Source organism: Phalaenopsis equestris, unplaced genomic scaffold (genome assembly GCF_001263595.1).
Source record: "Phalaenopsis equestris unplaced genomic scaffold, ASM126359v1 Scaffold234103, whole genome shotgun sequence".
NCBI lineage: Eukaryota > Viridiplantae > Streptophyta > Magnoliopsida > Asparagales > Orchidaceae > Phalaenopsis > Phalaenopsis equestris.
Window position 1 is genome coordinate 184804 of NW_018252027.1, and position 19770 is coordinate 204573.

Genomic DNA, 19770 nt, shown 5'->3' on the forward strand with positions numbered 1-19770 from the left:
TAGGAGAGTAGATGTTTTAGATTCGACTTATGTTAAGAAAGGCAGAGGTAGACCTACGAAGAGTTGGGTTTATTGTATAAAAAATGATCTTAATTTACTAGAACTAAATGAAAATATGACACTAAATAGGACGCAATGGAGAAAAAGGATTCATGTAGTCGATCCCACGTAGTGGGATTAAGGCTTTGTTGTTGTTGTTGTTGTTAATTTGATCATCTCATTGAAAATTTTTATTTTAGAAATTTAATTTATGGATGAATTTATTGATATTACAGATAAAATATTGAATTTTTTTTTTCTTTTGGGAAGATGGACGTTGGGGAAGCAGCTTTTGAGGATGAAGTATTTGGCAACATTTGAGAAAGAATTATAAATATGATTGAGTTTATATTAGAATATTTGTATTAATTTCATATTTCATTTTTTTTTTTTTTTTGTACTTCTTGAGAGACAAATTTTGGGAGTTTGAAAGAGTTATTTTGGGAGTTTGGTATATATTTTTTTAAGCTTCTGAAAAGAAACATTTTGGGAGTTTCATATCTATTTTATTTTCTTGTGCTTCTTGAGAGACAAATTTTTGGGAAAATTCTAATATACAAGCAATAATAGCGTAGCATGTATATTTATTTATCGTTAATTTAATTTATTAGCACTTTTATTCACTTTAAATGATTTCTACTATGCATTTATGTAATTGAGTGCTAAATATTGTTTTTTATCTTTTATTGACTTATAAATCTTTCACTTAATCCTAAAATTTTCTGATGTTTAATTCTTTTTTCCAAAAACAATTTCAAGGAAAAGGAAGGAATAGTTTAAGAAACTAAAATTGTTAATTGGTACAGAAAAAATGTTGATCATTTAAATATAAGTTTTTAAGTTCACATATGATTTATATTTTATGATATATTTTATTCAACTATACATTACACCACTATTACATCATTTAAGTTATATTTATTATTTTTTTTATATTTGTGACGCCATCCAATTCAACCACGGTAAATTTTCAAATATGGAACTTATCCTCCTATTAAATATTTGATTTGATTTTCAAAACTGTCTAAAGCATTAAAATTAAAAATATGCTTTAAAATATACTATTATTTAAATATTTTACTCAATGTCAAAATGGTTAGATATTCATAAGGTCAAATAAATGGTGAACATTTCATGTGGGCAGTGTGCAAGCAACTTTATTAATAGTATATAGAGACCGGAGATATTTAAACTTATTATACAAAAATATTATTAGATCTTCAAATACTATATTGTGTTCCATAACAAGTTCAACAATATCCTACTACAAAATTATGTGAAGCGATTAGAGCGTTCAATTTGAACTCATTTAAATTTATATTAGGATAAACTTGTGTGAAAAAACTAAGTTTTGTGTAAGAGGAAATTCTAGTGAAAGAAAAGTGAAATGCTATATCATCATGATCACTTCACCTTCACATATCATCCAATAGTCATGTCAAACCCGATATGAACCGCCATATTCTGAAGATACAAGATTGATATTTCTTCTCTCAAGAACAGTAATAAAGATAGTTCTCAGCTCTTCTAATTCCAAGATAGAGTTTTAACATTAGAATTAGTTTCTAGGGGCATTTTTGTATTTTGATCAACCTCTAAAATTCCATGTGATCATTATATTTCCTGAGTATAATGCTTTTAAATATTATGCATTTGGTAAAAAATCAAGTTTCTGTAGAATTAAAATCTGAATGTAGGAGTATTCATCTTCCTATTGGAGAACTTGATGGCTATTCTAATTACTCAATTGCGTGACCTATAACACCCTCATTGGTGAGAGGTACACCATTTTCATTTTTTTTTATTGAGGGCTTGTTTGGGATTACTTTTTATTTGTATTTTTGATCCGTTGTGTTTTTGTTTTGTTTTCTGTTTTAGAAAATGTGTTCGGTACAGTTATGATTTATATATTTTAAAAACAAAAAATACAAAATATATTTGGTTTGGTATTTTTTATTTATTTTTAAGAAAAAACTATTTTATATAAAACGATTGAATCCACGTGCGCTCTAGTATTAAGCTCTGCCGCCCATGACATATACGATGTTTTCTTTGCTCCACCCAACACGAAGTTTTACTTATAGGCGGATGTGATGGTCTGCCTTGAGGAACATTCCTATCTCTAGAGTTTAGATTATCTATTGCAGGAAGACTTTCCAGGAACGCGGAACAGATAAATGACTTCATTTTTGGAATAGACAGTGTGCCTTACCGACTTCCATATTTATTGGCGGGCAGCGGGTGAGCAGCAGGCGGCGGGAGGGGTGTGGTGACAAAGGAGCCTTGCATAGAAAATGCTACGAGAAATATGCTTTTAAAACATCATAAACACAATTTGTGTTTTTGACGTTTTGAAAATAAGTCTTATGTATTTTAAAAACAAAATAAAAAAAACACTATTTTTGGGTTTTTTATCTATTTTTCATTTTAAAAAATAAAAAATAGAAAACAGAAAGTGATCCCAAACAGGGCCTAAGTGTGATCATTCTTTATAGGTTACTTTCATAGATCACTCGTGTTTTTGTGCTTCTCTTTAAGTTCAATATTTTCCAAAAAAATATATATATATGAGCTTCTTAGTGAGGTGGAGGATGTTTTGTTTGCAAATAGTATCTAACTTAAAACAAGATTTAGTAAATCTTATAAATCCAATTTTAATAAACTCAAGGTTGATTTAGGCCCCATTTTGGGTGGCGTTCGAGCTGCAGCGCGGCTTGTGCTTAGTGTTGTGGTTTGTTGTTGGTTGTGACAGTGAGTTGTGTTGTGATAGCCAGTGTCGTGTTGGTCAGTGTTATGGGTTATGTTGTGATAGTTGGTGTTGTGGGTTGTGTTGTGTTGGTCAGTACTGTGGGTTGTGTTGTGATGGTCAATGTTGGTTTGTGGTTGTGGTTTGATGTGTTGTTGTGTTGGTCAGTGTTGTGGTTGTGGGTTGTGTTGTGTTGGTCAATGTTGTGGGTGGTGTTCTGTTGACCAGTGTTGTGGTTTGTTGTTGGTTATGGATGTGGGTTGTATTGTGATGACCATTATTGTGGGTTGTGTTGTGCTGGTCAATGCTATGGGCCAGTGTTGTGGTTGTGTTATGCTCGTCGGTGTTGTGGGTTGTGTTGTGATGGCCAGTGTTAGGTTGTGGCTGTAGTTTGATGTGTTGTTGTGTTGGCCAGTGCTGTGGTTGTGGGTTGTGTTATGTCGGCCAATGTTGTGGGTGGTGTTTTGTTGGTCAGTGTTGTGGTTTATTATTAGTTGTGATTGTGAGTTGTGTTATGATGGTCATTGTAGTGGGTTGTGTTGTGTTGGTCAGTGATATGGGTTGTGTTGTGATGACCAGTGATGTCAGTTGTGTTGTGATGACCAATATTAGGTTGTGGTTGTGGTTTTTTGTGTTGTTGTGTTGGTCAGTGTTGTGGTCGTGGGTTGTGTTGTGTTGGTCAGTGATGTGGGTGGTGTTGTGTTGGCTAGTGTTGTGGTTTGATGTTGGTTGTGGTTGTGGGTTGTCTTGTGAAGGCCACTGATTTGGGTTGTGCTGTGTTGGCAGTGTTGTGGGTTGTGTTGTGATGACCAATGTTGGGTTGTGACGATGGTTTAATGTGTGTTGTGTTGGCCAGTGTTGTTGTGATTGTGGGTTGTGTTATGTTTAGTAATATTGTGGGTGGTGTTATGTTAGCCAGTGTTGTGGTTTGTTGTTGACTGTGGTTGTGGGTTGTGTTGTGATGGTTCGTGTTGTAGGTTGTATTGTGTTTGTCAATGTTGTGCGTTATATTGTGATGATCAGTGTTTGGGTCTCGTGTTGGCCAGTGTTGTGGGTGGTGTGTTGGCCATTTTTGTTGTTTGTTATTGACTGTGGTTGTGGGTTGTGTTGTGATGGTCAGTGCTGTGAGTTGTGTTGTGTTGATTTGGGTTATGGTTAAGGTTTGTTCTGGTGTTGTGTTGGCCAGTGTTGTAGTCGTGGGTTATGTTGTGTTGGCCATTGTTGTGGGTGGTGTTGTGTTGGCCAGTGTTGTAGGTGGTGCTGTGTTGGTCAGTGTTGTGGTTGTTGTTGGCTATGGGTTGTGTTATGATGGCCAATGTTGTGAGTTTTGTTGTGTTGTTCAGTGTTGTAGGTTGTGTTGTGATGGTCAGTGTTGTGGGTTGTGTTGTGATAGTCAGTGTTGGGTTGTGGTTGTGGTTTGCTATGGTTTGTTGTGCTTTTGTGTTGGCCCGTGTTGTGGTCGTGCGTTTTATTGTGTTGACCAGTGTTGTGGGTGGTGTTGTGTTGACCATTGTTGTGATTTGAAGTTGGTTGTAGTCGTGGGTTGCATTGTGATGGCCAGTGATAACCAATGTTGTGGGTTGCGTTTTGTTGGTCAGTGATGTGAGTTGTTGTGTTGGTCAGTACTTTGGGTTGTGTTTTGTTGGTCAGGGCAGTGGGTTGTGTTATGATGACCAGTTTTAGGTTGTGGGCGTGGGTTGCGTTGTGTTGGTCAGTGTTGTGGGTTGTGTTGTGTTGGTTAATTTTGCGGGTTTTGTGGTGGTTGTTATGGATTGGGATGGTGGCAATGGGTTGAGGCATATGGGTTTGGGTTGTGGGTGGTGGTTGTGGGTTGGGGTGGTGATTGTGGGTTGGGGTGGAGGTCGTGGGTTGGGGCATATGGTTTTGTTGGTTGGGGCATTTGGTTGGGGGTTTGGGGGGGTGGGTTGGGGTGGAGGTCGTGGGTTGGGGCATATGGTTTTGTTGGTTGGGGCATATGGTTGTGGATTGAGGTGGTGGTTGTGGATTGGGGCATAGAGTGGGTTGAGAGGGTGGTGGCTGTGGGTTAGGCTGGTTGAGAGGGTGGTGGCTGTGGGTTAGGCTGGTTGATCGTTGGCATGTGCATATATTGTTGGATTTTTATTTATGTAACTTTATTCTTTTCATCATAATAATACAATGACTAAGATCAAAGAGGCTGGTACACCTCAATGTGGAACAAAGAAATAAAAATAGTATTTTGTAACATTTGCCTCAAAGAGACTGATCTTAGAAACATGACTACTACCTATTTCAACAAGAAATGGTGGCAAAATATTATCAAAAAATTTAAGTAAAGTACAGACAGAGTACGACATGATGCAATTGAAGAACAAGTGAGATTAACTTAAGAAGAATTAAAAATTTTGAAAGAAATTGAAACGGGATCAAAGGGCTTGAGGTGAGACTCAATGAAATGAACGAATAATGCTCCCGAGGAGTGGTGGGTAAAAAGATTAGCGGTAAGCATTTTTTACATATCTCCTAATTTGGTCAATTTCGTTTTATTTTAAATTCAAGTATATGTTATGAATTTGTAGGTGGTGTCTGCTGCAAAGAAATTTAAGATCTGTGAACTTGATCCTAAGTTGGAGAAGTTAGATCCAATGTTTGGGGGTATCGTTGCTACGGGCACCTATGCATGTGCCCCAAGTGAGCAGGGTTTGGTGGCACCCCCGAGAACTTGGGAGCCGACCAATCAGGTGATTCAACCAAAGTCCCTAGCCCGAACTTCCATGAACTTGAGTCTACCTGGTTGAGAATAAAAAGAAAGTTGTGGTTGTTTTCCTGGTTTCCTAAGAACCCAAATATCACAGCTGGTGGCTTCTTGCAGTGTTGAACCTCGCACATCTCAAGCAAATTTTATCAACAAAGTCGTGCAAATTCTGAATGGAAATAGGGAAATTTCTGAGGAATTTCCGTGTACTTGTTTGTGGTAAAGTTGCTTGAAGATTCGAACCTAGAGATTTTTTCGTCAAGATTCCTGTAGACCATAGGGTGGTGTATCTACAACATTTTTATGATAACATGAACATTTGAGAGATTTTTTTTTAATAATATTCGCTTGCGATAATTTTTTTTTTTGTATTGGTTTTTATTTTGCTATGGAAATTTCAACTGTTTGGTGCTTGTCTTATTTGGTGATGCTTATATGTTTATGTTTATATGTTTATTGTGATGTTCGTAGCCAATGTAATTATAGCTAATTTATTGATGCTTCTTAGTCAGTCAGTGCGATATTGATATACATTGATGCAACAAGAGAAAGGCGTGGAAAGAGAGTTGCAGTTGTCATATACATGATGTACGAGTATTACAAGTCCTACATAGATCACTCCTCTTGCATGACATCCTCATATATTAAGGCGAAATGGGTTTAGGAGTTGCTTGCGAGTCACCCAACAAGATTCAACAATATGTTCCGCATGACAAAGTGATATTCAATGATATGTTAGAGGAACTACACAAGAATTATGGACTTCATAGCTCTTTAAGGACAACTTCACGAGAGATGTTATCGATAACCCTCTACACATTATTCCAGGATGAATCAATGTTAGGCGCGATGAAGCGATTTCAGCATTTCTCATAGACAATATGCGGATACTTCTAAGTGGAATTTTTTCTGCACAAGTCATAAAGCTAACAGTCTAATATTCGAATGGACCCCTATAGAGCTTTCACACGATGCACGGTACATATTGTTTGTTTTTTTTACTTTATGTACCGTGCATATTCTCCTATTCATGATGAAGAAGAAGAGGAAGAAGATGATGATGAGGAAGGTGATGAAGATTGATATTTTCTTGACTGTTAGCTTACCATCATCATATTTGAAAGCAAACCTCTTTAGGGTTTAGAATATTGTTAGCCAGCCTGTTAGAATATTGATGGTAAGCTAATAGTTGAGAATGAACTATTAGCTCAACTATGAAGTCCACACATATTCTCTATTTGTTTTTTAATTTGCAAACCATCATCATATTTGTTAGCCAGCCTGGATATTGAAATTTGCAGATGAAGCTGGCTTCAAAGAGCTTGTAAACTTCTTGTCATATTGGTTTAGCTAAGGTAGTGGCTACGACTCGTATTTTTGTTTTATAGTTCTAACATTAAGGTTGAATTGCTTTGAAGCAATCGATGGAACGTGCATTGATGCACGGGTTCAAAATAATAAGATTGCATTCATCGGTCACTGTGAGTCCCTAACGCAGAAAGTCATGGTTGTGTGCAAATTCAACATGTGCTTTACTTCTGTCATGACCGGTTGAGAGGGCAAAGCGCATGACAGTAGAATTTTCAAAGCTGCAGCGCGGAATAACAAGTACAACATCCCACATCCTCCCGTAGGTATGCTTAGACTCAGCTACTCTCGTAATTCAACTTTACCTCACAACTAACGATGTAGTGCATATTAGGTAAATACTATTTGGTTGATGTTGAATATTCATTGCAGCGAAGGTAACTCGAACGCTATCCTAATACGAGATACCACATACCTAACTTTGAGCGAATAAACAATGTAAATCGAGGCAAAAAAAAATGTTCAATAAAAGACATTTTTTACGCAATGTCAATGAGAGTACTTCACGTGTTTGAAAGAAGAAATGGGTTATGAAGCGTGATATGTCATCTTACCCGTTTCTCAAACAGGTGCAGATTGTGATTGTCACGATGGCGCTCCATAGTTTCAATTGGAGACATCCTTCCCCCAACGATATCAACTTCCATCAGGTGGACGAGGATCCTGAGCATGTACCTGTCGAAGCATTTGAGTAATATTCTCTGTCACAGCAAGAGAATGATGCTTCCACCACCTACACTGCAGACGGGGAAGGTGCAAGTGGGATGATAGAGTTGAAGAAACAAATTACTAATGTGATTGTAGGAGGGTGATTAGAATATTTATTATTTTATTATTTATACTTAAGTATTATTTGTATTTTATTCAGTTCCTGTTTATATTTATTTTCTTGTATATTTGATATTGATTTTTTTAGGCATTTTACGTTATTTGTAAGTTTTTTTTTCATTTGCATTTCATTTATTTTTGTTTTTGTGGGTTCGAGGGGTCGATGACGAAACGTTTGACTTTATGGGTTTTTCTTCAAGAACAATTAGTGTTGTTGGTTAGTGTAATATGTGAAATCCTAATGAAGGCAACCAAGTTCCAACTTTTCGGTGTAGCGGTTTTTGAGGTTCTTCTTGAATGTATTTTTTGATATTATGTGGGTTAAAGGCAACCAAGAACCTTTGTTTGACAAGGTCTATTGGCTTCTTCTTGTAACAGATTCGTTGGTTGGTATACAGAGTTTTCTGAGACCTCAAGCCTGCACAACACTGTAATTGCTTCTTTTATCAATTTCTATTTATTTATTTTGTACAGTTCCTATTTATTTTCGTTCCTTATATATTTGATATTGATTGTTTGGGTTTCTTACGCTATTCGAATGTGTTTTAATTTCATTTGCATTTAATTTATTTTACTTTTGATGGGTCTGAAAGTCCATGATGAGACGTTTGACTTTTAAAGTTCTTCTAGATGTCTGTTAATCACTGTTGGTTGGAGTTACATATGAAATCATAATGCAGACAACAATGTTCCTCTTTTCTTTTCAGCGATATGGTTTTTGAGGATCTTCTGGATAGCATTTTTTAGTGATATGCATATGTGACACGCGAGGTTGGTTTTACGTGGGTTAAAGGCAACCAAGACCCTTATTTTTTGCAAGATTTGTTGTCTTCTTGTAGTGACAGATTCGTTGGTTTGTATACAGAGTTTTGCGAGACCTCGCACTTGAAAAAAACAATAATTAACTATATTTTTTAACAATTTCAACTTCTGTTATGACTAATGGATTTGTTTTTATAGCATTCAGAAAAGATGAGTTCGAGGATTTCAGGAACCTCCCGACGATTTCTCTGCCACTGCAAACTTCAGTCTTTCCTACTGACGTCGCGTTAGGCACGTAGCTATGGGAGAGTCACACAGGTACCTGCAAAGAATAAAGGAAAAGAGTGACTTCTTCTGGTGGACAGACAATCTGACAGATTGTGCTGTAAACAGTGATCAGGAATGGATTGCATCCTTGAATGACGGCGTAGCTCGTGTCATTCGCCGTCTGTATTTTAAAAATAATATAATTATATTATTAAGTATAATTTTAATAGTTTTTTTAGCAATTTGATAAGCACTGTTAAGTGAGGTGTATGGGTTACTTTTTGTACTGTTTTAAAGTGAACTTTTGTTTCTCAAGTATTAAATATATTGTTATAATAGTTATAATACAAACGACATTACTATACAGGGGCAGAAAGATCATTTGTCTAGAAACAGCTGTCTCACAGTTGTTCTCTAACTACAAAAAATAAACAGCTAGCCAACTTATCTAAAACAGTGTCTGCGCAGCAGCTTCTTGGGACAACGTCTGACAATCTGACAGATTGTACTGTCGACAGTGATAGGGAATGTACTGCATCCTTGAATGATGGCGTAGCTTGTGTCATTCGCCATCTGTGTTGTAAATATAACATAATCATATTATTAAATATAATTTTAACAATTTTTTTAGCAATCTTGATACTCACCGTTAAGTGAGGTGCATGTGCTATTTTTTGTATTGTTTTGAAGTGGATTTTTGCTTCTCAAGTATCAAATATATTGTTGTGACAGTTCTGTTACAAACAACATTACTATATAGGGGCAGAAAAATCATTTGTCTAGAAACAGCTGTCTCACAGCTCTTTTCTAATTTTAAAAAACAAACAGCTAACCAATTTATCCGAAAGCAGTGTCCGCGCAGCAGCTTCCTAGGGCAATGTCTGCACAGCAACTTATTGATAAGCACCAACTGCCCCAAACAGACCTTTAATCCTAAAATTGTTTGCCATGAGAGATGTTAAATATGGTTAAATCATGTGAAATTAGTTTGCAATTTATAAAATCAAAAAATTATTATATTTATATTTTATTGAACTAATTAACCATTTAGTAAGAATTTACTATTCGTTAATTAGACATTGATTATTTATTTCCTAATCTAGGTAAATATTGCTTAAAATTGTATGAAAAAAATCAAATATTAAACCATTACTTTAATAATTATTAATCAATCATAAATTAAATATTTATCAACCCGATATCAATTATATTACTAAGTTATAATTAGCCTAAAAAACAACATATAAATCAATCATTAATTAATAATCAATTAAATGAATTAAAATTAAATTCAATTACACTAAATAAAGAAAAAAGTTCAGATCCTCCATTCAATTACATATTAATATTAAATTAAATTCAACTACATACTAATTGGTCATTAATTTATAATCAAATCCGCAACCTTCCGCTTCCCCCAGCCACTCCCATTAATTCTACCGCTACTTACCCTTTTTCCCCTCCTGAACGAAAGCCACAAAGACAATGGCGATTAGGGTTGTCAAAAAAAATCGTTGTTCGTGAACAGCTCATGTTCGGCCCGTTATGTAGCTTGTGTTCGGCTCGTTCGTTAAGCAAACGAGCCGAACACGAACAAGTTTTTACAGCTCGAATTATAAACCGAATTGTAAACGAGCCGAACACAAACAGCTCTTTTTTCGCTCGTGTTCGGCTCGTTTTAGCTAGAAATAAAAAATATATATATAATTATTTATATAAAAATATATTACACATTATTTATATAATAATATATTATATATGTTTATATCTAAGTTTAAATCTCACATTTTACATCTATTTTTTTCAAATTAATTCTTACGAGCCAATTTCGAGCCAAACACGAGCCAAATACGAACACGAATATTTAAATCGAGTCAAACACGAACACACTGTTCACGAGCTAATTTTGAACACCGATTCACACTGTTCATGAGCAATTTCGAACATGAGTCAATTTCAAGTGAGTCAAACACGAGCCAAGCTTGAGCTCGCTCAAGCTCGGCTGTTTACAACCCTATATAGAACAAATAAATTAGAGTAAGCTCGAAAGGCAATGACAGGATCGCAGTGTCTGAGAAAGAATAAGACATAAAACTCCTGTCTTTCTCCCCCTTCTAGTCTGCCCAAGAAGTCACAAAGGTACCCACTTTTGAGCACTTCAAATTGTCTAAATTGAGGAGAAAAGGTATTTGAATTTATCTAGGTTTTAAAGTTGTCATTGTAGTAGTTTGACAGGATTTAGGTTAAATTCTACTACCAAAAAGCACCTAAATACTAAATGCAAAAAATCTTACGTAAGCACTTAACGTGCTGACATCTCTGAATGTTTTATGGTCCAAGAGATCAAATAAATGTTACTAGTCACTTAAACTAAATTATTTTCTAACCTTCTCTTGTTGGGAAAACATTAAATATATAAATATTTTGCTTCCCTTTTCTCATTTAGTGTCATAACATTTTTACTGCTTATTTTATCATCTCGTAATATCACTCATAGACGCCTTTCCACATTGACAAGCTCCTCAACAGGATCGAAATAAATAATATAAGTCTTAGATGACCACATTATTGTATTGCAAGCACAAGAGGCTAGAATTATGCAAATAGGACAACCAGTCAATATCTTGACAATAATCTATGAAATCAACATGAATATAGCTGCACTAGCACAACCTCATAATGAAGATGAAGACTATACACAAGAACGTGTGCAAAAGTCTCCTCAAGGAGAGCCCCAAGTCTTACGAAAATGGCTAGAGGCAATCAATGTGCTGGCAAATTGATGACTATAATGGTGACATCTGAAAATTTGAAGTTTAAGATTTGATGAAGTTCATGACAAACATTTTTTTAGAATTACGACAACAAAAGTACTATCTTATAAGATTCAATGACTACCAACGAGTGCCTTCTGCAAAAGTGAAATTATAACCAATTAGAAACTTTAAGTCCAATTATTATTATGAAAAGAACTTCTCAAATTATGGAAAATATGAACTTGTTCAAAAAAGTAGTGAGTAGAGCCAATTGTAATGACAATGATTGCTAACTTGCCAATAGATATTTCCTTGGCTTGCAACATAGAATTAGAAATGAGATGGAGCTCTAGATCCACAATACATAAAAGTGACTTTTCATTTGCACATTTGATAGAGAGAGAAAAAAAAAAGGCAAGGTTTCATTCCTAGACCTGAGGCTAACTCTCTGTTGATCTCACATATAGCCTAATCCACACCAAGTTGGCACTCCTAAACCCACCATTGAGGGTAGTAAAAATGTTAAAAAAAATATTTCTTTCAAGTATAGTAAGAATGATCAAATACAACATCAATGTAAATCCACATTACCTATTTGTAGAAGAAGAATTTAATTAGGAAAATGATAATTTAGATGAATTGCATTCTGAGACCTCACCCTTTGAGAATTACTAAAAGTCTTTTCAATCATATATTCTTCATTAAGATTGCTTGATAAATAAATTTTTTAAACCCACTAAAATTACAAATTATGTATTCTATTTTTTCCTAACCCAAAATGAACGAAAACATATATTTGGTTTTTATTAACAATGATTTACAACAAAAAAAAATTATTTGTTAACAAACTTTAAAAAGATCATGATATTGCCACAACATCTCCATAAAATTTGTTAGTGGAGAGGGAAGAAAAAATGACTTTAGTGAAGAAGAAAACTATTAATTTGCTCCATTGATTTCAACTGGAAATAAGAAGTGCTTGCAGACATAGGCTGCCAGTCTAGCAATATGCTAATATGCAATACAAACAATTATTTTTTTTTAAAAGAGAAAGACAGAGAGAGAAGGAAAAAAAAAGTTAAAAGAGTATTACCCGTCAAGCTGATACTTTGTTCTATGCCTACTATAACCAGCGCATTGTTCATCGGCACCAGATCCAACAAGTAGAACACGAGCTTCTGATTTGTATTTGTAATAATGCTGATCTTCCAGATGAAAATTACATATTTGTCCATCCACATGGCCATCTCCACCAGCAGCTAACCATAATGCTATACCAATGTTTAAATCCTACAGAATTTCGTAACACTTCTTTTTAATCACTATCAATACAACTCGAGAAGTAATTCTGTACGCTATTCATCTCTTTATCATTTTATTTACTTATTTGGAGGATGGTGATCAAGGAAAAGTAAATTTTCTATTGTTAAGATAACAAGCATGTGTAGGCTGTGTTAGATAGTTCAAGAAGAGCAATTTACACAATGCACATCCATGAAATAAAGTTAAAGCGACATACCATAAAGGTTTCTGCTGGATGTATTAACGACATTACATGTTTAGTGGTTTTCATTGTCAGATTTAAGAGCGTTGCATCAATCTCCACAAGTCGCCATCTGAAATCTAAAGAAGCTAATGCTTGATAGACATTTTCATTGACAACATAATTATTTCAAGTATTCACACCTTCGAAGCATAACAACAAAATATTTCACATTAATTACCTTCTCATTGGAGCAATCTTCTGAAGTTCTCTTAGCCCTAATCTTGCTGAAACTCTGTCAGGAGCAAACTGGCCATCAAAGCTTACATTTAACAAATCTATTATATCTGCCAATAAAAGCAAAAGAGCGATCATTCAAACTTAAAATCCATCAATAGCTATCAAATAAACAAAATATGTATTCCTTAATAAATATCTTGAAGATGACAATGATCCAAGAAGCAAGAAGAGAACAAGACAGAAAATGAAATTGAAGCACATAAAATTGCTAACACTAAACCAAAATCATGTATTTCCATTTTTACTTCGAGATAACAAATAGCCTAAACTACCACTAAAGGCAGGATTAGAATAGACCAGAAAAAACGCTTGAAGAACTTCATGTGTCCTATCTCGTAGTCACTACACATAAAACCTTACACAACTGGCAATCCTACAACCAACCCTGCAATACAAGATAATATAAGTGCCTAGGTCCTGCATAAATTTTTTTTTTTAATTTAACAAGCAATTAAAAGATGATAATATGCATTTGATTAGTTATTTTACATCATTAAACAAACTTATTTATATAATAAACGCTTCAAAATGCCATATTTTAATATTTTAAAAATAGTTTTTTTTTTTTCCTAGAACTCAACAGACCCGTCCAATATCCAATCTCCCACCCTGAAGATTAAGAAAGACAACTCAATGGCAAGTTATTATCATTTTGCCTGACCATTTTTTTACCATATTTTTTATTGTGAATTATTCCCATTGGGTACAACCACAGCTTGACGTCTTCTTCAAGATCGTGATTCCTTCGTCAATTTAAACATGATTCTATAATTTAACCGTGATTCACTCCCTTTACTCTTCCTCTTTATAAATTCCATCGCTCTTTGGGGACACAATTTGAGATTCTCTTAATCCGTAATTACAAATAACAAAACTCCAGTTCAATTTTTTATATCTAGGAAGATTTTTTTCAGGAAATTAATGATTGTAAGACTCCTTTAAGGTTTCAACTACAACTTTCAACTATAAGAACTCCTTTCTCTATGTCAAAAATGGCGTCAAGTTATTGAATGCCACTGGAAGACTTAGCAAGTGTAACCAGAATTGGTAAGCATTAAATTAATCAAGGTTTATATAAAAGAAAGAGTCAAGCCAATGCTGATAATATGTTAAATAGGACTTCATGTTCATATAGTTTCTAAGAAATCTAAAATGAATTCATATTATTCAACAAGATCAATTATGCCCTTCAAATATTTTCAGAATTTTAAATGAATCACTCTATCATTTAAAAAATCAAATAATGGTTGAATAACCAAGTTTTCAATTTTTCATTCAACTTAGAAATTTAGACCATAAGAGAATAAAGGCTACTAGATGCTCTTCACTTTTAAGTAGATATTTATGTTATACAAAGTAACTGTTAGGCCTTTTTAGGAAGTGTCCACATCATGCTCTGTCTGTTTGGTTAATCATTCAAACTTAAAAATGATATTACTTCATTTTGTCAGAACAATTAGAAAAATTAAAAAAAAAGAAACGACTTTATCAATTCATGGAAGAAATGACGAATATTCAACGGAACAATGTAGATAATTAAATATCAGATAATGAACACCATAACGCTCATAGGCCATTAAAGAATTACGCTAATCCTACGACAGATGAAATTCACTTAAGTATTCAAACTTTTGTCGTAGAATTTGTCGTAGACGCTAGCACATATGAATTGAAACATGCTATTATTCAAATGGTCCAGAACAACCAGTTTAGGGGAACTCCGTCTGATAAACCAAATTTACACTTAGCAACTTTTTCCCTTTTGCTTAAGGAATAAAGCTAAAATGTCATTGAATTCTTTAGCACATGGATCTATCAGAACTTATGGTGACTTAGCTCAAAAATTCCTAGCTAAGTATTTTTCACCTTCAAAAACTGCTAAACTTATAAAGAATATTACTTCATTTTACCAGTATGAAGGTGAGTCAATATAGGAAGCATGAGAAAGATTTAAGAAACTTCTTAAGAAATTTCCATATCATGCTCTATTAGAACTTAGGGTGACTTAGCCCAAAAGTTTCTAGCTAAGTATTTTTCACCTTCAAAAACTGCTAAACTTATAAAGAATATTACTTCATTTTACCAGTATGAAGGTGAGTCAATATAGGAAGCATGAGAAAGATTTAAGAAACTTCTTAAGAAATTTCCATATCATGCTCTATTAGAACTTAGGGTGACTTAGCCCAAAAGTTTCTAGCTAAGTATTTTTCACCTTCAAAAACTGCTAAACTTATAAAGAATATTACTTCATTTTACCAGCATGAAGGTGAGTCAATATATGAAGCATGGGAAAGATTTAAGGAACTTTTTAGGAAATTTCCACATCATGCTCTGTCTGAATAGTTAATCATTTAAATTTATTTATATGATATTACTTCATTTTGTCAGTATGAAGGTGAGTTAATATATGAAACATGAGAAAAATTTAAGAAACTTCTTAGGAATGTTCACATCATATTTTGTCTGATTGATTTATCATTCAAACTTTTTACAATGCGTTTGTAGGATCCCTTAGATCTATCATTGACGCTGCCACTGGTGTTTCACTTATATCGAAGTCATTTAATGAAGTTTATTCTTTAATTGAAGAGATGACTACAAACAATTTCCAAAAAACCTTCTGAAATGATAAATCCTAGAAAGGCATCTAGTGTTTACGATACAGACATGCTTTCAATTCTTACTTCTCGAGTAGCAGCAGTATCTAGGAAGTTAGATCATTTTGAAATGAACCAACCTCAAATATCTCCAGTAATTGAGGAAAATTTGTTAAGACAAATATTTGATTCTTAAGATTTCATTATTTGAGACTTTAAATGCAATTAACAACAGACCTAACCGTTATTCCAATTACTATAACTCAGGTTGGAAGAATCATCCTAACTTTAATTAGAATAATAATTATGGTGAGGGAAACAAATAATGGAGAAATAATTAAGCAAAACCTTTAGGAAATTGGAATAATTAGGGTAGCAATAATTATAGACCTTCTTATTCAGGCTTTAACAATAATTCAAAATTTAAGGAAAAGAAGTTGTCTCTAGAAGATGTTCTGTTGCAAATGGGAAATCAACTGCAAAGTTAAGGTGCGACAATAAGAAATATAGAGAATCAACTAGGACAAATTGCTAACTCACTTAGCAATCGAGCCCAAGAAACTCTTCCTAACAACACTGAGATAAACCCTAAAGAGAAGAATAGTGAGAAAGTTAAAGGTGTCCAACTAAAAAGTGAAAGAGAGATGGGGAATGTAACTCGAAATGAGAATGAGGTTGAGAAAAAAATTGTGGAAACTGAATAATCTGAGAACATGTTTCTAAGGAATTGTAAAAATCAATCTCTCCTAATAAAATTAACTAAGAAAAACCACCACATTCATTTCCTCAAAGACTTAGACAACCGAAGCGGAATCAACAATTTTTAAAATTTATGAAAGTAATTAATAAGTTAACTATTAATATTTATTTCGCTGAAGCTCTGGAGCAATTGCTCAATTATGTAAAGTTTATAAAGAATATCCTTAATAAGAAGAGAATGTTTGAAGATTATGAGACAGTTGCACTTAGTGAGGAGTGCAGCATTATAATTCAGAAAAAACTTTCTCAAAAACTTAAAAATACGGGAAGTTTTATCATTCCCTGTGTAATATGAGAAATTTTTTGGAAAAGCTTTATGTGATCCTGGAGCAAGCATCAGCCTTATGTCTTTATCTATTTTCAGAATGTTAGGTTTAGGAGAAATTTCTCCAACTACTGCAACCCTTCAGTAAGTTGATCGAACGATCACTTGTCCAAAGAGGGTTATAGAATATGTGTTATTTAAAGTGGATAAATTCTTCCATTTTGACTTCATTGTGTTAGATATGAAGAAAGATAAAAAAATTTCAAATAATTTAGGGAGATCTTTTCTTGCTAGCGGACGAGCTATGATAGATGTGCAAAAAGGTGAATTAACCATGAAAGTAAATGATTAGGAAGTTACATTCAATGTTTTGAAGTCTATGAAATATCCTGTTAAAGGAAAAGATGTGTGTTTTCGAGTAGACTTAATTGATTATTTATGTAGTAGTCATTTCCGAGAAGATTGTGAAGTTAAATTAGTTGAATAGGAGTTAGATAATGAGAAGGATACGAATATCCAAGATGAGTTGGATATATTGACTATTGAAAATTCAAAATTTGTTCAGAAGATTTTTTAGATTCTAGATGCAACAGAAAAAAGTAAATCGCTCATTCCTTCGATTGATGAACCTCCTGAACTTGCGATGAAGGTACTTCCTACACATTTAAAAAATATGTTTATTTACAGAACTTATCTACATTATCAGTCATCATATCCTCAGATTTGACTCAATTTCAAGAAAAAAAATTAATGAAAATTCTTAAAAATTATAAGAAAGCTTTCGAATGGACCTTAGCAGATATTAAAAGAATTGATCCTTAAATTTGTATGCATAGGATCCTGATAGAAAATAATCATAAATCCTAAAAAAAGATTAAATCCAATTATGAAAGAAGTTGTTAAAAATGAGATATTGAAGTGGTTTGATGCAGGTATTATCTATCATATATCATAGTGTTTAGATTAGTCTTATACATTGTGTTACTAAAAAAGAGAGAGTGACAGTATCTGTAAATGAACTGAATGACTTAAATTCAACTAGACATATCACTGGATAATGAATTTGTATTGATTATCGAAAATTGAATTTAGCCACTAGAAAAAAACACTTTCTTTTACCCTTTTATGTATCAGATGTTAGAAATATTAGTTGGTCACCGATACTTTTGCTTTTTAGATGGATATTCTGGATATCATCAAATATCTATAGCTCATAAGGATCAAGAAAATACTACATTTACGAGCCCCTGTGAGACTTTTGTTTTTAGAATAATGTCTTTTGGGTTATGCAATGCACCTGCTACTTTTCAGATGTGCATGATGTCTACTTTCTATAACTTGACTGAGAAAGGGCTAGAAGTTTCATGAACGATTTCTCAGGGTTTGGAACCTCATCTGATTTATGTTTAGACTAATTAGCGAAGGTGATAAAATGTTGTGAAAAGTCTAACATTATTCTCAATTGGGAAAAATATCAATTCATGGCCGCAAGACGAATTGCTCTGGGACATAAAATATTTGAAAATAGTATAAAAGTTGACCCAAAAAAAATTTAAGTAATCGCTAAAGTATCTTCTCCTACCACAGTGCGAAGAGTTAGAAGATTTTTGGGATAAACTAGATTCTATAGGCGATATATTAAAGATTTCTCAAAAATCGTGAAGTCTTGATGCTGTCTTTTAGAAAAAGATGTCTTATTTAACTTTGATCAAGATTGTCTAAATGTCTTTAATCTTTAATATTTTAAAAGAAAATTTAATCACCGCTGCTATTATAGTCTCACCTAACTGAGGGAGGTCATTTGAGTTGATGTGTGATGCGAGTGATTATACTATTGGGACAGTGTTAGGGCAAAAATATGATAAAACTTTTAAAGTTATATGCTATTCCAGTAAAACCCTTAATGAAACTCAAATTAATTACACTACAACTGAGAAATAATTATTGGTAATAATAAATGCTTATAAATTTAGATCTTATTTAATTAGAACTAAATGTATTGTTCGTACCGATCATTCTGCTATTAAATATCTTATATTGAATAAGGATGCTAAACTAAGATTAAATAAATAGAACCTTCTAATGCAGGAATTTGATATCAAAATAGTGGATAGAAAATGATCTGATAATCAAGTTATTGACCATTATCTAAACTGGATCAGGGAAATTTCTATATGATGAAGATGAAATTAATGAAAATTTTCCTGACCAGCAACTGTACGTTATTACTGAACAGCGTATTCTGTGATATGTTAATACACTGAATTTTATTGTTAGTGATATTATACCAAATGGATTATCATAACATCAACAGAAAAAGTTCATTCATGATGTTAGATCTTACTTTTGGGATGACTCATAGTTATATAAAAAATATAAATATCAAGTTATCCGAAGAAGTGTATCGTTAGAAGAAACCCAGAAAATAATTCAGAAATGTTATGATTTTGAATTTAGGAGACACTTTGGTAATGAAAAAACTACATTTAAGATTTTACAATCTGGATTTTATTGGTCTACTTTATTTAGAGTTATAAATATATATATATATATATAAACATGTAATAGAAGTCAAAGAGTAGGCAACATATCTAAGAGAGATAAAATGCCCCTAAATTTTATGTTAGAAATTGAAATCTTTGATGTATGGGGTTTAGATTTTATAGGATCATCATCATCTTTTGAAAACTTATATATTTTAATAGTTGTGGACTGTGTCTCAAAATGGATTGAGGCAATAGCTATTCCAAATTGTGAGGCTCAAATGGTAGCAAATTTTATAAAGAAAAATATTTTCAGTATATTTGGCATGCTTAACACTGCCGTTGCCGGTCCCAAGCCCGGATGAGAAAAGTGGAGGGTTGCG

The 19770-nt window shown here is 33.4% G+C and overlaps 1 protein-coding gene across 3 annotated transcripts in view; it reads right to left on the reverse strand.

Moving 5' to 3' along the window:
• The window catches only part of LOC110038839 (asparagine synthetase domain-containing protein 1), a 49605-nt gene that overhangs the window by 5594 nt on the left and 24241 nt on the right, over positions 1 to 19770 (reverse strand). For all 3 annotated transcript variants that reach the window (XM_020743754.1, XM_020743755.1, XM_020743753.1), the window contains 3 exons: positions 13225 to 13330; positions 13020 to 13116; positions 12594 to 12790 (listed from right to left, as the gene is read on the reverse strand). In XM_020743754.1, the coding sequence (XP_020599413.1) occupies positions 12594 to 12790; positions 13020 to 13116; positions 13225 to 13330 (400 nt within the window). The remainder of the gene's footprint in view (positions 1 to 12593; positions 12791 to 13019; positions 13117 to 13224; positions 13331 to 19770) is intronic.